The following is an 18570-nucleotide window of genomic DNA, read 5'->3' on the forward strand; positions in this document are numbered from 1 at the left end:
CATTAGGAACTTGTTTCAAAAACTGAGAGTAATGCTATTATCACTAACATAAGCAATGGAAATTAAATGTCCTACACTTCCAAGTATTAAGTCCCTTTTATTTCACAGTAAATTCACAGGTATTGATTTTAAACAGTGACTAGGAATCTCTGGCTATTAAAACTAATAAATATTCTATTATAGTCCATTATGTTCTCACTTTTATGTTTAGGACCCAATGGCCACTGCAAATGAAGCCTAGTAAAAATCCGGTGACATCAATGATATCAGAAATCACAAGAGCATACACATGAGCAGAAAGGGTGGAGGGAAAAAGAGAAAAAGAAATAAGAGAACACATGGGGGAAAAAATCAAGACCAAAAACCAAAATTGCAAGAGAATACTCTCATCCTAAGATGTAATTCTGACTCATTTATAATCAACAAAAATGACTCATTTCGGGTGCCTATGTTCCCTTCTCTCCGTCAAACATTATAATTTTATAATTTAAAACTTACATGGGGCAGGCTGTGGAGATAAATAAATTAAAAGAGCAGACTATACCATAATCTTAATAAACATATAGGCAATTCTATATTGAAATGTTTTTCCATTCTTGGCATCCTGACTTTAAAATTCAAGAGAAACAGAATAGGAAAGTCTGTATCCAACCAAACTATGTTCCACAACAGAATAGCAATGCAAGCCACAGTTATGTTCCAATGTTATACGGCTCTGAAACTATCAACAACCAATTCATTCTGGAAACACTGATGGAAATCACATTTTTCTCATAAGATATAGTCTTCTTAGAATTTCATCTATATGTCTAGTTTTCCCTTATCCTTGTTTCAGAATCTCAAAACTTACTAACAGAAGTTCTTCACTGAAAACTATAGATAATAATCATGTGTAATATACATAGCTTTGCAATTTGAGTTATTCAGATATTTATATTGTTTTGTAAGATGATTTTCCTGACTCTTACATAACTGCATGTGGGTTGATGTAGAAATGTTAAGTGATGATGGGTGAAAAATCCAAGTGTGCTTAGGTCAAAAGTTCAATCAGAGTAACAGTACATGTTGGCCAATTAGGGTACACTAGAAAGAGACAGACAGTATGACACATATGGGCTGAAAAATGTAGTTCTTTTTATACCACTTAAACTAAACTATATTATTTCTAATTTTGCCCAAATGGTTTGCCCAAGAAAGAAAAATTTCTCAGTAAGATAGGTCATAATCAAAGTTTGAGCTAAGATTTATGTACCTGAACCTGAAAAACAATATATGTGTGAAGAATTTGTGTCCTCTAAGAATCATTTACAGGCTTCCCTGGTGGTCCACTGATTAAGAATCTGCCTCGCAATGCAGGGGACACCAGTTCAATCCCTGGTCCAGGAAGATTACGCATGCTACTGGGCAATTAAGCCCATGCCACAACTACTGAGCCTGCACTCTGGACCTGTGAGCCACAACAACTGACCCCTGTGCTGTGACTACTGAAGCACCCTAGGGCCTGTGCTCCACAAGAGAAGCTACCACAATGAAAACCCCATGTACTGCAACTGAAGAGTAGCCCCTGCTCTCCGCAACTAAAGAAAGCTCTAAAAAAGCAATGAAGACTCAGCACAGCCGAAAATAAATAAAAAAATGTTTTTAAAGAATCATTTACAAAAACATGTTCTGGAGATCAAACCAATCAATCCTAAAGGAAATCAACCCTGAATATTCACTGGAAGGACTGATGCAGCTGAAGCTCCAAAACTCTGGCCACCTGATGCAAAGAGCCGACTCATTGGAAAAAACCCTGACGCTGGGAAAGATTGAGCACAGGAGGAGAAGGGGATGATAGAGGATAAGATGGTTGGATGGCATCACTGACTCAATGGATACAAATTTGAGCAAACTCTGGGAGATGGTGGAGGACACAGGAGCCTGGCGTGCTGCAGTCCAAGGGGTCACATGGACACGACTTGGCAAATGACCAACAACAGTAACAATCAAAAAGCAGGGATTTTCACACTAGATTATAAAGTATAAATTAGATCTGACCTACATACTTTAAGTACCCAGCAAACACACTTTAAATGCAAGGATTCAAATGAATAAATGTTTTATTTATGAAAACTATATACTATCCAAACAATAAACAATATAGCCAGGAGACTGGCTACATATTATTATCAGACAAAATAAACTTAAAGCAAAAGATATTTCTAGAAACAAAGAGAGACAGTTCATACGGAAAAGGGTATATACCACATGAAAAAGACAGAAATGTTATACACTGAACAACAGAATCACAAAATATATTAATCAAAAGCTAACAAAAATGAAAGAACAAAAACAATCAACAATTATAGTTAAAGATTTCAAATTCCTAAGAATAACTGACAAAACATCTCTGCAGAAAATTCATATAGACATAGATCAAAAATCAATTACAGAAAGATATGCAAAGAGATGACTCATTTGAAAAGATCCTGATGCTGGGAAAGATTGAAGGCAGGTGGAGAAGGGGATGACGGAGGATGAGATGGTTGGATGGCATCACCTACTCAATGGACTCGAGTTTGAGTAACCCCGGGAGTTGGTGATGGACAGGGAGGCCTGGCATGCTGCAGTCCATGGGGTCGCAAAAAGTTGGACACGACTGAGTGACTGACCTGAACTGAAATAACCCACTGATCAAAGAGGAAAACACAAGAGAAATTAGAAAATAATTTTAGTTAAACAAAAATGAAGTTACAATGTATAATAATCTGTGACACAGCTAATGATCTAGGTTTTTACCTTATGAAACTACAAAAAAAAGAAGAGGAAATAAAACTGAAAGCAAGCAGAAGAACAGCAGAATTAGATGAAATCGAATACAGAAAATAAAGGCAACGACCCCAGAAGAAACCAATAAAACTAATAAAAAGATTAATAAAACCGATAAAACTTCTGGCCAGACCACTCAAGAAAAAAAGAGATTAAGACAAAAATTATCGATGACAGGAATGTACGAAGGGCTAGCTCTACACTTTTTACAAACGATAAAAGGACAATAAGGAAAGAGAAACTGTGAACAACTTGATGTCAACAAACTTGATAATTTAGATAAAAATTTACAAATCTCTTAAAAGACAAATGATGACAGTTCACCTAAGAAAGAGATAACTTGAATAATCCTCATCTACTTTAAAAAATAAAACCACAGTTTACAACATTCCTACAAAGAAAATTTCAAGTCTAAGTGTATTTACTGGTGAATTCTACCTAACATTTAATACCAAATGTTGATACCAAATCTAGCCAAAAACTTCACAAGAACTATAGACAAATGACATTCATGAACACAGAAGTAAAAATCATTAACATAACATCAGCAAATTGAGTACAGTTAATACAAAATGTATAATATACCATGACCAAGTGAAGTTTATCCCAGGAATGAAAAGTTGCTTTAATATTCCAAGATTAAAGGGATACACTATTTTAAGAGAAAAAAGAAAAGCAGTATGACCTCAACAGCCATAGAAAAAGCATCTGACTAAACACACATTTATGACAAAAATCTAATAAAGCACATCTACCAAAAACATATTGGTACTATATTTAATGGTGAAAGACTGAGTGCTTTCTACCTAAGGTCAGGAACAAGACAAGCATATCTGCTCTCACCACTTCTTTCAACATTGTATTAGCAGTCTTAGCCAGTATAATACAGCAAGGAAAAGAAATAAAAAGCAATATAGAAAAGGAAAAAAAGAAAAACAACACTGCTTATTCACAGACAATATTAAAAGGAACAGAGAAAATCTTGAGGAACCTATATAAGAAGTTACATTAGCAAAAAAAAAAAAAAAGAAGTTACATTAGCAAGTTTAAAGGATAAAAGGCCAGATAAAACCATATAAAAGACTTTTTATTTTTAAACACAACTAGAAATCAATTTAAATTTTTAAAAAAAAACTTTTCTTAATGGCATTAAGAAATCTTAAAAATTAGTGACACATTTAAGCAAAATGTGTGTAAGACACGGACACCAAAATCTAAAAATTACTGCTAAGAGAAACAAAAGAACATCAAAAAAATGGAAAGACAGTATCATATTCATGGATTAGAGGACTTAATATCAAAATGGTAATTCTTTACACTCTGATCAAATTAGAAGTAACCTCTATCAAGATAAAGGCTTCCATCATAGCTCAGTCATTAAAGAATCTGCCTGCAATTCAGGAGACCTGGGTTTGATTCCTGGGTTGGGAAGATCCCCTGCAGAAGGAAATGGCAACCCACTCCAGTAATCTTGCCTGGAGAATCCCATGGACAGAGAATTCTGGCAGGCTAGGTCCAAGGTGTCACAAGAGTCAGACACAATAAGTCGCTAAGGCGACTAAAGCAATACCATTAAAACAAGCTTCCTCTTCTCCAACCAAGCCATTTTATCCCTTCCAACCCAACTCCTTCACTGTATATTCTGGAATTCTATGGTTGTATGTGATATGTGTGTGGGGCTGGGGTGGGGTTCCCCATTGGCTCAGTGGTAAAGAATCTGCCTGTAATGCAGGAGATGCAGGTTTGATCCCTAAGTCAGGAAGATTCCTTGGAGGAGGGCATGGCAACCCACTCCAGTATTCTTGCCAGAATGGTTAAAGTCCTCTATACTTCCCTGTGTCTTCAAACTCTTCATCTACTAGTCATTAAGGAGCCTTTCCCTAAGACAGTACTTGGCTCTACATCATTATCAAAGCAGAGAATGAGATATCCACATCCTATACCTTAAGAGTCCACTGTTGGTCTTGACTACCTTCATCTTTCTTCATAGCCATTGCTGGACCAGTCTTTCCCTCTTATTAAAAAAAAAGGTTGCTTACCTAAGCTCAAATCAGAATACCACCTTCCACTATCTACTGTTCAATCAGTTTCTACTTAAGTCACTTTCCCCACTTCATTAAGACATTATACCCACATCAGTCCTCGAATCATCACCTCAGAGCCTGTCATTCAACAACCTGTTTATTCTTTGGCCTTTCTAACAACAGGGAGGTTCTCTTCCATTGTCAGTTCAGTTCAGTAGCTCAGTCATGTCTGACTCTTTGCAACTCCATGGACTGCAGCACGCCAGGCTTCCCTATCCATCACCAACTCCCAGAGTTTGCGCAAACTCATGTCCGTTGAGTCAGTGATGCCATCCAACCATCTCATCCTCTGTTGTCCCCTTCTCCTCCCACCTTCAATCTTTCTCAGCATCAGGGTCTTTTCAAATAAGTCAGTTCTTTGCATCAGGTGGCCAAAGTATTGGAGTTTCAGCTTCAGCATCAGTCCTTCCAATGAATATTCAGGACTGATTTCCTTTAGGATGGACTGGTTGGATCTCCTTGCAGTCCAAGGGACTCTTAAGAGTCTTCTCCAACACCACAGTTCAAAAGCATCAATTCTTTGGCGCTCAGCTTTCTTTATAGTCCAACTCTCACATCCATACATCATTACCGGAAAAACCATAGCTTTGACTATATGGACCTTTGTTGGCAAAGTAATGTTTTTGCTTTTTAATATGCTGTCTAGGTTGCTCATAGCTTTCTTCCAAGGAGCAAGGGTGTTTTAATTTCATGGCTTCCACTGTCAATATTTGTTTAAGGTAAATCTTTCCTGCTAGACTAAGCTCCATGAAGATAGAAATCAGAGCTGTCTTGTTCACTGCTGAATCCCAAGCACACAGCATAATGCATACTCTTAAATAAAGTGTTTTTTCATCTCCATTAAATGCAAATATTGAGGACCACTAGCAGGCCTGTTCGGAGAAGGCAATGGCACGCCACTCCAGTATTCTTGCCTGGAAAATCCCATGGACGGAGGAGCCTGGAAGGCTGCAGTCCAAGGGGTCGCTGAGGGTCAGAAACGACTGAGTGACTTCACTTTCATTTTTCACTTTCATACACTGGAGAAGGAAATGTCAACCCACTCCAGTGTTCTTGCCTGGAGAATCCCAGGGACAGGAGAGCCTGGTAGGCTGCTGTCCATAGGGTCACACAGAGTCAGACACGACTGAAGTGACTTGGCATGCATGCATGCATTGGAGAAGGCAATGGCAACCCACTCCAGTGTTCTTGCCTGGAGAATCCCAGGGACAGAGAAGCCTGGTGGGCTGCCGTCAATGGGTCGCCCAGAGTCGGACATGACTAAAGCAACTTAGCAGCAGCAGCAGCAGGCCTATTTGACTTACAAAAGAACTAACAAGGACAATAATGTGTCTGGGAATCATATATAAAAAAACAATCAGAGGATGTTTTTCTGAGAGAAAGTATCTGTTGGATGAATAAATAAAGGAAAATGGTAATAGCTAGCTTAAAATACAAGAAGATCAAACATAGAATAAGACAGACTGACAATTCTTAGATTTGGGATGAGGAATTGGCTCTGCTACTAATTAGTGGTTTTTCTTTTTAAAAAAAGTTTATTATTGGAGTATAATTGCTTTGCAATGTTGTGTTAATTTCTCCTATACAACAAAGTGAATCAGCTATATGGTATACATATATCCCCTCCCTCTTGAGCTTCCCTCCCAACTGCCCACGCATCCCATGGAGCACCAAGCTGAGTTTCCTCTACTATAAAGTATCTTCCCTTTAGTTAACTATTTTACACATAGTAGTGTATTTACGTTGCTGCTGCTCCTGCATCACTTCAGTCGTGTCCGACTGTGTGTGACCCCACAGACAGAAGCCCACCAGGGTCCCCCGTCCCTGGGATTCTCCAGGCAAGAATACTGGAGTGGGTTGCCATTTAGTGTGGCTTTATTCAGTGTTACTGGGCCTTTGTCTGCTCATCCATAAATTAAAGGCATTAGACCTTTTGGGTTCCAAATATTCTCTTTAATCCATGTCTAACAGCGCTCCCAATGTAGAAAGTAGCCCAAGTGTGCGATAAGAAAGCAATCTGAGGTCCCAGATCTATCAATATATGAATGAAATTAACAACAACAAAAAATACTCTAAGAATACTAAGAGATCTAGCAGAACTCCATTACATAGTTGAACTAGATCAAAAGTAAGCAAACTATATAACCCATAGGGCAACCACTATCTACATAGTAAATAAAGTTTCACTGGAACAGCTACACTCATTTGTTCAAGGACTGTCTATGATTGCTTTTTTCTGCTACAAAGCAGAGTTGAACAGTAGCCAACATATGGCCCACAAAGCCTAAAATATTTATTATCTGGCATCTTAAGAAAAAGTTTGCTGATCCTGGACCGTGTGATCTAAAGGGTTCATTTTACACTATTATACAACTGAAGATGAAAAGAATTGCATTAAAATGCTCTTAAACAGAGTACTAGGATAAAACAGGAAAAAAGAGTAAGTAGAGAAAATAGATCAAACATGATTTCAATTCACCTCCCAGTGATTATACTAGCTTCTCTCTCTTTAAGCTACGGGATAGCTCATCTTCCAATCACTGAAACCTTGTATTTCAAGAATGCACAAGATAAAACAAGCATTAAAAATTTGACACGCACCTGCCCTCCTTCACTTTTTGTGCATTCCCTCGACATATGTAGTTTTCAATGTAACCATCACTGCAGTTGATTTTTGACCAGTCTGGGTCACAAACATCCAAGAAGTGAGGCCGCAGTCTGCCTATCGAGTACTTGGCAATATCAGTCAGGGACTGACTAGCAGCTGCACCAAATAAAAAGGTTCCAATGGCTTTGTAAATAGTGGCTATGTAGTTATTCCTGATAAAGGAATTCGAGTGCAAGAGGCTAAAATAAACAGACAGGGTTTCTCCAACAATCATCTGAAAAAAAAAACAAAACAGAAAAATAAGGTTAAAGCAGTATCCAGGCACTTCAAATAAAGTATAGAATAGAGAAGAAAATGGTAAATCACAATAAAATATGTTTTAAAAATACCTCCCCTCTTTTTTCCTTTTCAAATAGAGAACAACTTAGGATTCCTAATTCTGGACCACAAAAAAAGCTGTCATCAACTGATACTGCTTATAGAGCAATGACAAAGCCTAAATAATTCCAGAGTCTGACTTGAAACAATAAGGCCTTACTTCTTGTATTCAAATAAACTGAGCTTAATAAGTGGACAATGATGTACCATGGAGTATACAAACAATGGCTTTTCAAAGAATACAAACTTTCTGTTTAGAATATCCCTTACATAAGCACTTTTACCTGAGAGCCTGCATTTGCATCAGACATTACTTTGAACCAAAAATACTCATCATGTTAAAAAAGATAAAACATTTTAAGAGAAAAAGCTAACCTAATAAACGCAGGGATCTAACACTGAGATTAAAGGGTACATAGAGCAGAGATCAGCTGACAAGGTCTCCCAGTCCTGCCTCTCCAGGAAACCTTTAGGGCTGGCTTCCTTAGTCTCATTAAAAGACCAAATACACACTTGATGTTCTCCTTCTCCAAGAAAACATTTCAAGTGACTCCTTCCTCTTTATTTTTCACTGACTTTTGTAAAATGGGAGTCATAGCCTTCTCAGATACTAGTAGTGTGTGTGTGTGTGTGTAAGTGCACACCAGTATAATGGGTTTAAAGGCATAAAAAGCTTTCCTCAAATTCACAGACCAATATCCTAAGAAATCTGAAAAAATACTGAATGGCAACATTATAAAAAATAACAAGCCGCACTCTAGCTACCTGAGACCAAAATAAACACTTAAACAAAAAATCCTGCTTGCTAATTTATGTTGGGCATAGATATAAATCACAAAGTTTCACTTAAAGAGTTTCACTGCTTCATCTTAAATTTATATAAATGATTTTACAAAGCATTCAAACATTTCCATTTAGCGACTATTGTCTTTGGGGGTGAGATAAATGGTTGTCTCCCGAAAGGGATTTCAAGAACCTGATATTAAAAATTCTTTCTTCATCTGGCTCAATGGCTCCTGCTGCTGCTGCTAAGTCACTTCAGTCGTGTCCGACTCTGTGTGACCCCATAGACGGCAGCCCACCAGGCTCCCCCGTCCCTGGGATTCTCCAGGCAAGAACACTGGAGTGGGTTGCCATTTCCTTCTCCTAGAATTCCATAATTACAATGTTGTAACTTTGAGAACTAGACTATGTACTCTAAAAACCAAGAATGAATTTTTAGTTGAATAGAAAGCTAACACCACCACAGAGGCCTAAAACAGAGCTGGTGGTCAATAAATTTCAATTCAAGGTGCTACCTCTTGGGTAAAAAGTAAACATCCTTAAATACATTAAACCCCATAGGAATATATTCCTCCTTATAATCCTTAATGTGGATGACTTAATCAAGCCTTTGCTGAGCACAGGTCTCACAGGAGAAGAAAACCACATTCACTTCTGGGGATACCATACCTCCACAAGTGTGCTTAGGGTACTCCCTGGTGACTGTCCTAGAGGCCTTGAATTAAAGTATATTACATCTCAGGCCATTAAGGTGTTCCAGCAAGTGCTTTGATAAATAAGCAGCAAGACAAGATATCTCTAATGTTTTGTTCTGGAAATGATCTTCGATTATTTGAAATATATACCAAGTACATTAGTCAACCACAATTTGAAAACAGTGAAACTTCCACTTCTCAGCTGTCAGTTCTTCTTGTGTAAGCACTCAACTACTTTCTAAAAACAAATATTAATCTTCGTGAGTCCTCCTAGTCAAAATGATCATTGTTTAGGGCCACCTAGACTCTGGTTCCGGAGAAGGCAATGGCAAGCCACTCCAGTACTATTGCCTAGAAAATCCCATGGATGGAGGAGCCTGGTAGGCTGCAGTCCGTGGGGTCGCTAAGGGTCAGACACGACTGAGCAACTTCACTTTCACTTTCACACATTGGAGAAGGAAATGGCAACCCACTCCAGTGTTCTTGCCTGGAGAATCCCAGGGATGGAGGAGCCTAGTGGGCTTCCGTCTATGGGGTCACACAGAGTCGGACACGACTGAAGTGACTTAGCAGCAGCAGACTCTGGTTCTTGCCACTGATGACTGAAAATCAATTCCCTAGTAACATTCAGTGTACTGGACACATATTAAAAGTTGACCTACAGATGTGGAGTATGCTGAAATTTAACCCTTAATTCTGGGAAAGGATGCAGAGGGACTCTAAATCTAACAAATGCTAGGTCAAAGTACATCATTTTTTTAAAATTATGTATGCCATCTGTATTGAGAGAAATAGATAACAGAGACATTCTAATTCAAATGCAGGGAGATGTCTGTGCCTTCCACCGGCACACAACAACCATATTTTCATTTCATTTTAAAACCTTATCTTGCCCTTTGAGCCATTTAGGCCAACTCAGCCTCTGGTGAAGTTCACACTTAAACTAAATGCTCTAATCGTAAAGCTGGGATTGCTTGTCAAATATTTAATCAGATTAAGGATAAATTATTAAAGTACTAAAGATGATGTTTGGGGGAGTAAAACAAAATACTTTTGAAGATCAAAGCTAGAGCTATCTAAATCAGAAGGATTTAATCATTTAAAACCTATGTACCAGAGTATTTTCCCACCATCTTTATATCTCCATCAACCAAGATAATTCTATATGTCTCTACACTGTCACTATAGTTATGTGTCTTCCACTCAGGACCCACCTTCCTAAAAGAATAGTCTAAAATCACTCACTGCCATACTTCCACCCTTCCTCAGTTCAGTTCAGTTCAGTCGCTCAGTCGTGTCCGACTCTCTGCGACCCCATAAATGACAGCACGCCAGGCCTCCCTGTCCATCACCAACTCCCGGAGTTCACCCAAACTCATGTCCATAGAGTCGGTGATGCCATGCAGCCATCTCATTCTCTGTCGTCCCCTTCTCCTCCCGCCCTCAACCTTTCCCAGCATCAGAGTCTTTTCCAGTGAGTCAACTCGTCGCATGAGGTGGCCAAAGTACTGCAGTTTCAGCTTTAGCATCAGTCCCTCCAATGAACACCCAGGATCGATCTCCCTTAGAATGGACTGGATGGATCTCCTTGTGGTACAAGGGACTCTCAAGAGTCTTCTCCAACACCACAGTTCAAAAGCATCAATTCTTCGGCGATCAGCCTTCTTCATAGTCCAACTCTCACATCCATACATGACCACGGGAAAAACCATTGCCTTGACTAGACGGACCTTGGTTGTCTCTGCTTTTTAATATACTATCTAGGTTGGTCATAACTTTCCTTCCAAGGAGTAAGCGTCTTTTAATTTCATGGCTGCAATCAGCATCTGCAGAGATTTTGGAGCCCAAAAAAATAAAGTCTGACACTGTCTCCACTGTTTTTCCATCTATTTCCAATGAAGTGATGGGACCAGATGCCATGATCTTCGTTTTCTGAATGTTGAGCTTCAAGCCAACCTTTTCACTCTCCTCTTTCACTTTCATCAAGAGGCTTTTGAGCTCCTCTTCACTTTCTGCCATAAGGGTGGCATCATCTGCATATCTGAGGTTATTGATATTTCTCCCAGCAATCTTGATTCCAGCTTGTGCTTCTTCCAGCCCAGCGTTCCTCATGATGTACTCTGCATAGAAGTTAAATAAGCAGGGTGACAATATACAGCCTTGACATACTCCTTTTCCTATTTGGAACCAGTTTGTTGTTCTATGTACAGTTCTGACTGTTGCTTCCTGACCCGCATACAGGTTTCTCAAGAGGCAGGTCAGGTGGTCGGGTATTCCCATCTCTTGAAGAATTTTCCACAGTTTATTGTGATCCACGCAGTCAAAGGCTTTGGCATAGTCAATGAAGCAGAAATAGATGTTTTTCTGGAACTCTCTTGCTTTCTCCATGATCCAGCGGATGTTGGCAATTTGATCTCTCGTTCCTCTGCCTTTTCTAAAACCTGCTTGAACATCTGGGAGTTCACGGTTCACATATTGCTGAAGCCTGGCTTGGAGAATTTTGAGCATGACTTTACTAGCATGTGAGATGAGTGCAATTGTGCAGTAGTTTGAGTATTCTTTAGCATTGCCTTTCTTTGGGATTGGAATGAAGACTGATCTTTTCCAGTCCTGTGGCTACTGCTGAGTTTTCCAAATTTGCTGGCATATTGAGTGCAGCACTTTCACAGCATCATCTTTCAAGATTTGAAATAGCTCAACTGGAATTCCATCACCTCCACTAGCTTTGTTCGTAGTGATGCTTTCTAAGGCCCACTTGACTTCACATTCCAAGATGTCTGCCTCTAGGTCAGTGATCACGTTATCGTGACTATCTTGGTCGTGAAGTTCTTTTTTGTACAGTTCTTCTGTGTATTCTTGCCACCTCTTCTTAATATCTTCTGCTTCTGTTAGGTCCATACCATTTCTGTCCTTTATCGAGCCCATCTTTGCATGAAATGTTCCCTTGGAATCTCTAATTTTCTTGAAGCGATCTCTTGTTTTTCCTATTCTGTTGTTTTCCTCTTTTTCTTTGCATTGATCACTGAGGAAGGCTTTCTTATCACTCCTTGCTATTCTTTGGAACTCTGCATTCAGATGCTTATATCTTTCCTTTTCTTCCACCCCTCCTAAATATCTCTAAATACCTCTAAACCCTTATTCTACTGAATAGCTCTCCAAAAAGTCAAAATGGTCTCATCAAAGAGATTTTTATCAACCCAAATCTTAACTTCCCAGTAGTATATGACATCACTGACCATTTTGTCCTTATTGAACTACTCCCTTGGCTTCTGTGATACTATATTAATTCTGATTCTTTACCAGCTTCCCTCAATCACTCATATAATTGTGGATCACTTGCAAGTTACATCAAAGGCCCGGTATGAAGTCCCAATCATAGTCCTGATTTTTTTAAAGAAATGATTTACTTTCTAGAAAACAAAATTAAACATAAACAAGTCTAACCATGTGCTACCTGAAAGAAGTTGAATTAGTGAATAATCTGAAATTATTTTAAATTAGTACATAAAACCACTGCCAGTGTGTGTCTTTATTGATATAGTTGATATGAAAAAAGTACTTGTACAGCACTTTTAAACAGTCTGTTCTTTTTATACTCAAGTTGGGCTTCCCTTGTAACTCAGTCAGTAAAGAATCTGCCTGCAATGCAGGAGACCTGGGTTCGATCCCTGGGTTGGGAAGATCCACTGGAGAAGGAAATGGCAACCCATTCCAGTATTCTTGCCTAGATAATCCCATGGATAGAGGAGCCTGGCAGGCTACAGTCCATGGGGTTTCAAGAGTCGGACACAACACAGCAACTAAACCACCACCACACTCAAATTACTTGCTGTTTCGTAAATATAAAGATAACCTTTCCACAGGTGATGGTGAAATAATCAAAACTTCCAAGTTAATAAAATATACATAACAAGTTTTTCCTAACTGAGTGTCTATGGATCCTGCACTTGCTATGCAGGCTGCACAGCACCCTGTCCTTTGGCAGGCTTCTGGTCTGTAGCAGATTTCTGTAGTTTCACTTGTGCAGCATCCTTCTTACTCAGATACAAACAAAAGTAGAATTGAAAGACAAGTACATTTATAGCGGCATTTGAGTACTTGAATCTTGTCTAAAATCAGCTATTATTTGCAGAAAACTCCTGTTAAAAATTTTTTATATGTAAAGAGCTATTAATCTTTCAGAAATATATACTTAAAAGAGTCTATTTGTACTCCCTCTTTAATAGAAGGATCGTGGGCTTTCTTTCTTTTAATAGTAAAAACCTAGTGTAAAGATCTGTCTAGATTAAATGGGCCACTGATTTTTTAAAACTTCACTATATTTTAGGAGTCACCAACATTACTACATAATCTCTCCAGTTTCATTCCAGCATCTAGGACATGCCAGCATCCATGGCAATGGCAAGGATAACAAGATGAGCAAGGCACCATCTCTGCCTTAAGGAGCTCATAGTGTTGCAAAATAAACATTTGTATGACAGAGATTCTCTTTTATTAATTATACACCACAAATTAGGAATTGATTAACTTTTAGTGCTAATAAGGAGCTGTGATCATTCTGCAATCAGACACTAAATTTCTAAATCAAGAAGTTTTGCTTTGTTTTTTAATAAACTTCAGAACAGACAAGATATATCTTTTTGGCCTATCTCCTGGATGAGACAATATTTTCCGCTTTTAGCATAAATCTTATTTCTAAAGTTACAAGATATGGAGCATGAAATTAAAGTCATAAAACCTCTGAATTAAAAGATAATAAAAATCATCTAGTCAAATCACTTGAACTCTTCTCCCCAACCAGAGCACATTCTCTAGACATTCTCACCTGAAATCCTAGAAAACAGTAATTATTAGTTTTATTACCAGTAAAAATGTTTTCATATTCACTGTTAATTATGCATAGAACTTTGGCTTTTCTCCCCTATTTCTGCCATTATCTAAAAATTCTTTAAACTAAATATAGGTAAAATGAAGCCTTTTAACACCTGTTAGTAATTTTTATTTTCTAGAACTCAGTAACTAGTTCATAAACAGTCTCAATAAATCATAAAATAATATCCTAAGTATAAAGTATGCTAAAAATACATTGATACAGTATTCATCTATTGTATTATTACTCAAACAATAGCAGATTAGAGCTAAAAAATCACAGTGACTTGGAAAAGATTAGCATAAAACCATACATATTTAGTAAGGTTCTTCAAATTATACAGTTACTCTTTTAGCCCCACTTAAGACAGCTGAGATTATTTTGATCAAATAACATAAAAAGTTAAAACACATGTTTTGGAGGGTTATACATTCAATCATTAACAGGCTAACACAAAATTAAAGCCAACTGCCCAAAAGTGATAAACTTGGAAAAGTGGATTTAACTTACAACGATAATACTGAATGGAATGATTATTCCACCTAATAACGGATAAGGTATGGTGTCTTCTTTGTAAGGGTACTTGATGGACTCATCATTACAGAATAATCCTCGTTGGAAGGGGGTATGCCTTGAAGTAAGAATTGCAAAAGGCAATCCAGCTAGCAAAAGGAATAAATGAAAATATCATTAAAAAGGAATATCAAAACTAATTAATGGCAATAATAATCCCAGAGATCATCTTTAAAAATATGTTTGCCATGAAAACAGTTAAGAGCACATAGAAAAAGAAAATGCAGCAACACATGCAACAGAAGTTAGAAAAACCACAGCTTAGGGCAAAGATTCGTTTTCTATAAAAACAATGCTTTCAGGTCCTCTATTAGCCAGTTTAACCAAGAAAAACTTCCTCTCTTTGTTTCTACCCAAATACACTAACCTGATTTTAGAGGAAGAAAAATCTCTTCTCATGCTCTTGTAGTCATTTAATCACAGGGGTTTCAACACTGTTTTCAAACCACTTTGTCAGGATCTTTACTTCCAAAAGGAAAGCAGCATTCTGACGTTCTCCATTTTATCTTGATATTACTTGATTACTACCATATCACAAGTCATGGTCACTGGCTAAGTTACCAGAGTATCTAAAGATTATCCACTCATTTCTGTACTGTCTATGGCAAGTTTAGAACTGCTATGAAAAGCAGTGCAAACTTAAACCAAGTTTCTAAAGAAAAGATGGACAATGAAGTCAGGCACAAAAGCACCTACAGGAGCTCTCTCTTTTGTCTTCATCAAGATCATGCCTCACACTCATCTCCTAAGATGTCTAAACTTTTACCTAAATGTGAACTTTAAGAATTCAGTCCTCCTTTACTTCATCACTGCATCCAGCATCCCAATTAAAACTGCAGCATGCTGACTAGGACTGCTTTCTAAGAGAGCTTAGCAGAGACCCTCAGCATGAGTTCTGCTTCAGGACTTTCCCAAGGATGGACCTATTCACCCAGCAGTAATACCACAACCATTTAGCTAAAATACTCACTGTATATTCAAGTGTTCTTTCCATGAAGCACCAAGTCTTGACAACCATTTACAGTTCTCATCAACTCCACTAAGCCCTAAAGACTCAAAGACAACCAAGCTTCTGACACTCTGCCTAATGCATAGACTACAAATATCAAATGAACTGCCTGATGTGTCGACTACTGCTGCTGCTAAGTCTCATCAGTCGTGTCCAACTCTGTGCGACCCCATAGGTGGCAGCCCACCAGGCTCCCCTGTCCCTGGGATTCTCCAGGCAAGAACACTGGAGTGGGTTGCCATTGCCTTCTCCAACTACAAACATCAAATGTGTTCAATCTTCAAGGGTCAAATGAAAAGGGGAAGCCTGTTCCTGGTTGTTTTTATTTATCTTTCTATTTTTCATTAAACTCTGAATATATGAACCAAAGTTTCTTTGTGTTAACCAATTTGTCATGCTATTAACCCACTAGAAGTCTTTATGATGTGAGAAGTGACCAAGAAGGCAGAGTAGGAAGACCATGAGCTTGTGAGCTCCTTCCGCAGGCACAGCAAAATTATGATTATTTACAGAGCAACTACCCATAAGAGTGAACTGAAAATTAGCAGGAAAGATCTTTTACAGCTAAAGATATAAAGAAGAAATCACAAGATAAGCAGAAAGGGTGAAGTATGGTCATCACCCATATTTCCAGGGTATACAACCCACAAATGGGAGAATAAATTACAACTGCAGAAGTCCTCCCCAAGGAGCAAAGTGTCCTAGCTCCACATCAGGCCCCTCAACCCAGGGGTCTACACTAAAAGAACTCCCCTCCCACCGCCAGACTGTTTGGCTCTGAAAGCCAGTAGGGCTTCCTTTCTGGAGAATTAGAGAGTTGTGGGAAATAGAGACTTAAGTCTTAAGAGAGCACACACAAAATCTTATATGTTCCAAGATTCAGGGCAGAAGCAGTAATTTAAATGGAACTTGTGTAGGACCTACTTGCTCATCCTGGAGAGCCTCCCAGAGAGGCAGAAGGCAGCTGAAACACTCTGAGAACAAAGATGCTGGCAGCAGCCATTCTGGGAAACTCATTCCACCACCAAGACACAGGTGTTGTTAAGTGTCACTTTAGAATCCTCCCTCTAACCAATCAGTGAGAGACTAGGCCTGCCTACCAATCAACACCAGCCCTGGGATGCGCCAGGCCAGGCAGCTAGGTGGGCAGGATCACCAGCAGGCTGACGCTATAGAGAACTCCCTGAGCCCCCAGCCAATTCAGGACACGACCCCACCCACTACAGGACCCAGCCCCACCTACAAGTGGGCCACCATAGCACTGGGACCACTGGAAACCACACAGACACACACACACACAGACACACACACACACACACACACACACACACACACACACACACAGAGACACACACAGACACAGACACACACCACCACCACCGCCCCCCCCAGTCTTCTGACCCAGCCCCATCCACTAGTGAGCCAGCACAAGTCCCAGTCCTGGCCTCACACACCAGGTGTCAGGCACCAGCCCCAAGATCTGCTAGGTCCCAATTCCACCCACCTGTAGGCAGACACCACCCTTGGGACACCCAAAGCCCTGAAGTCACAAACCCTGGGCCCAGGAACTGCCCACAGAGGGGCCAACACTAGCTTCAGAAACTTCAGGCCCCACAGCAAAAGACTCCAGGACCTCATTCTGCCCATCAGTGGGCCAGCACCAGCCCCATGTCTTTTTGGGCCCCCACACCAGCCATAAAGCCCCAGGACCACCACAGCACCCCACAGCAAGTTGCGTAAAGACCTGGCCCATGCACTAAGCCCTAAAGACTCAAAGGGTGTCTGGCACCACCCTGGACAACCAGGGCCCTGGTCCGCCCAACAGCAGGCCAACACCAGCTCCAGGACGCCTTAAGCCTCTGAGCCAGCCATGTCAGGATCCAGCTCCAACCACCTTCAGGCCATTACCAGGACTGGAGGCCACACAGCTAGCCAAGCCATGACCCAGCCCCACCCACTACCCAACCTCACCAACCAGCAGCTGGTAACCTTCACATAAGACAGGGTCTGGCAATCAGTGGGACCAGGCCAACCACGCACACCAGTAAGACAGCCACAGCCGTCAGTCAGGCACAAGAAACAGACCTATGCAGCCCACATAGAGGGTACCCATTAAACATATAGCTCTGGTGATCAGAGGGGAGTGTGCTGCTGGGCCACGTAGGACATTTCCTACATAAAGCCACTTCTCCAAGATCAGGAAATGTAACCAACTTACCAAATACACAAAAATATAAACAGTCAATTAGGCAAATTGAGGTGACAGAGAAATACATTCCAAATAAAGAAATAATATAAAACCCTAGAAAAAGAACTAAGTGAAGATAAGCAATCTACCCAAAAAAAAAAAAGTTTAAGGTAATGATCATAAAGATGCTTGAAGTACTTGGGAGAAGAATGGAAGAACAGAATGAGAAATTAGAAGTGTTTTACAGAGCTGGAAATATAAGAACCAAACAGAGCTGAAAAATACAATAACTGAAACAAAAAATACTCTAGAAGTAATCAACTGTAGACTAGATGATACAGAGGAACTGGCAGAGAGAATTATGGAAATCAGTGAAGCTGAACAGAAAAAAAAAAGGACAGTTTAAGAGACCTCTGGGAAAACATCCAGGTTCAGGAAGCACAGAGAGTCTCAAACAGGATCAACCTAAAAAGAATCACAACAAGAACATTACAATTAAAATGGTAAAAATTAAAAATAAAGAGAGCAAATTGAAAGCACCACAGTAAAAGCAACAAGTTACATACAAGGGAAC

The 18570-nt window shown here is 39.5% G+C and overlaps 1 protein-coding gene across 6 annotated transcripts in view; it reads right to left on the reverse strand.

Moving 5' to 3' along the window:
* Positions 1–18570, reverse strand: part of PLPP1 (phospholipid phosphatase 1) — a 106779-nt gene that overhangs the window by 30591 nt on the left and 57618 nt on the right. For 3 of the 6 annotated variants that reach the window (XM_088827692.1, XM_055422049.2, XM_088827695.1), the window contains exons 2-3: positions 14737–14888; positions 7494–7774 (exon numbers count right to left, since the gene is read on the reverse strand). In XM_088827692.1, coding sequence (XP_088683818.1) covers positions 7494–7774; positions 14737–14888 — 433 coding nt within the window. The remainder of the gene's footprint in view (positions 1–7493; positions 7775–14736; positions 14889–18570) is intronic. The other 3 variants (XM_088827691.1, XM_088827694.1, XM_055422048.2) reach the window with 1 other exon arrangement.

Source organism: Moschus berezovskii, chromosome 18 (genome assembly GCF_049115385.1).
Source record: "Moschus berezovskii isolate FMDL1 chromosome 18, NW_MosBer_1.0, whole genome shotgun sequence".
Classification (NCBI taxonomy): Eukaryota; Metazoa; Chordata; class Mammalia; order Artiodactyla; family Moschidae; genus Moschus; species Moschus berezovskii.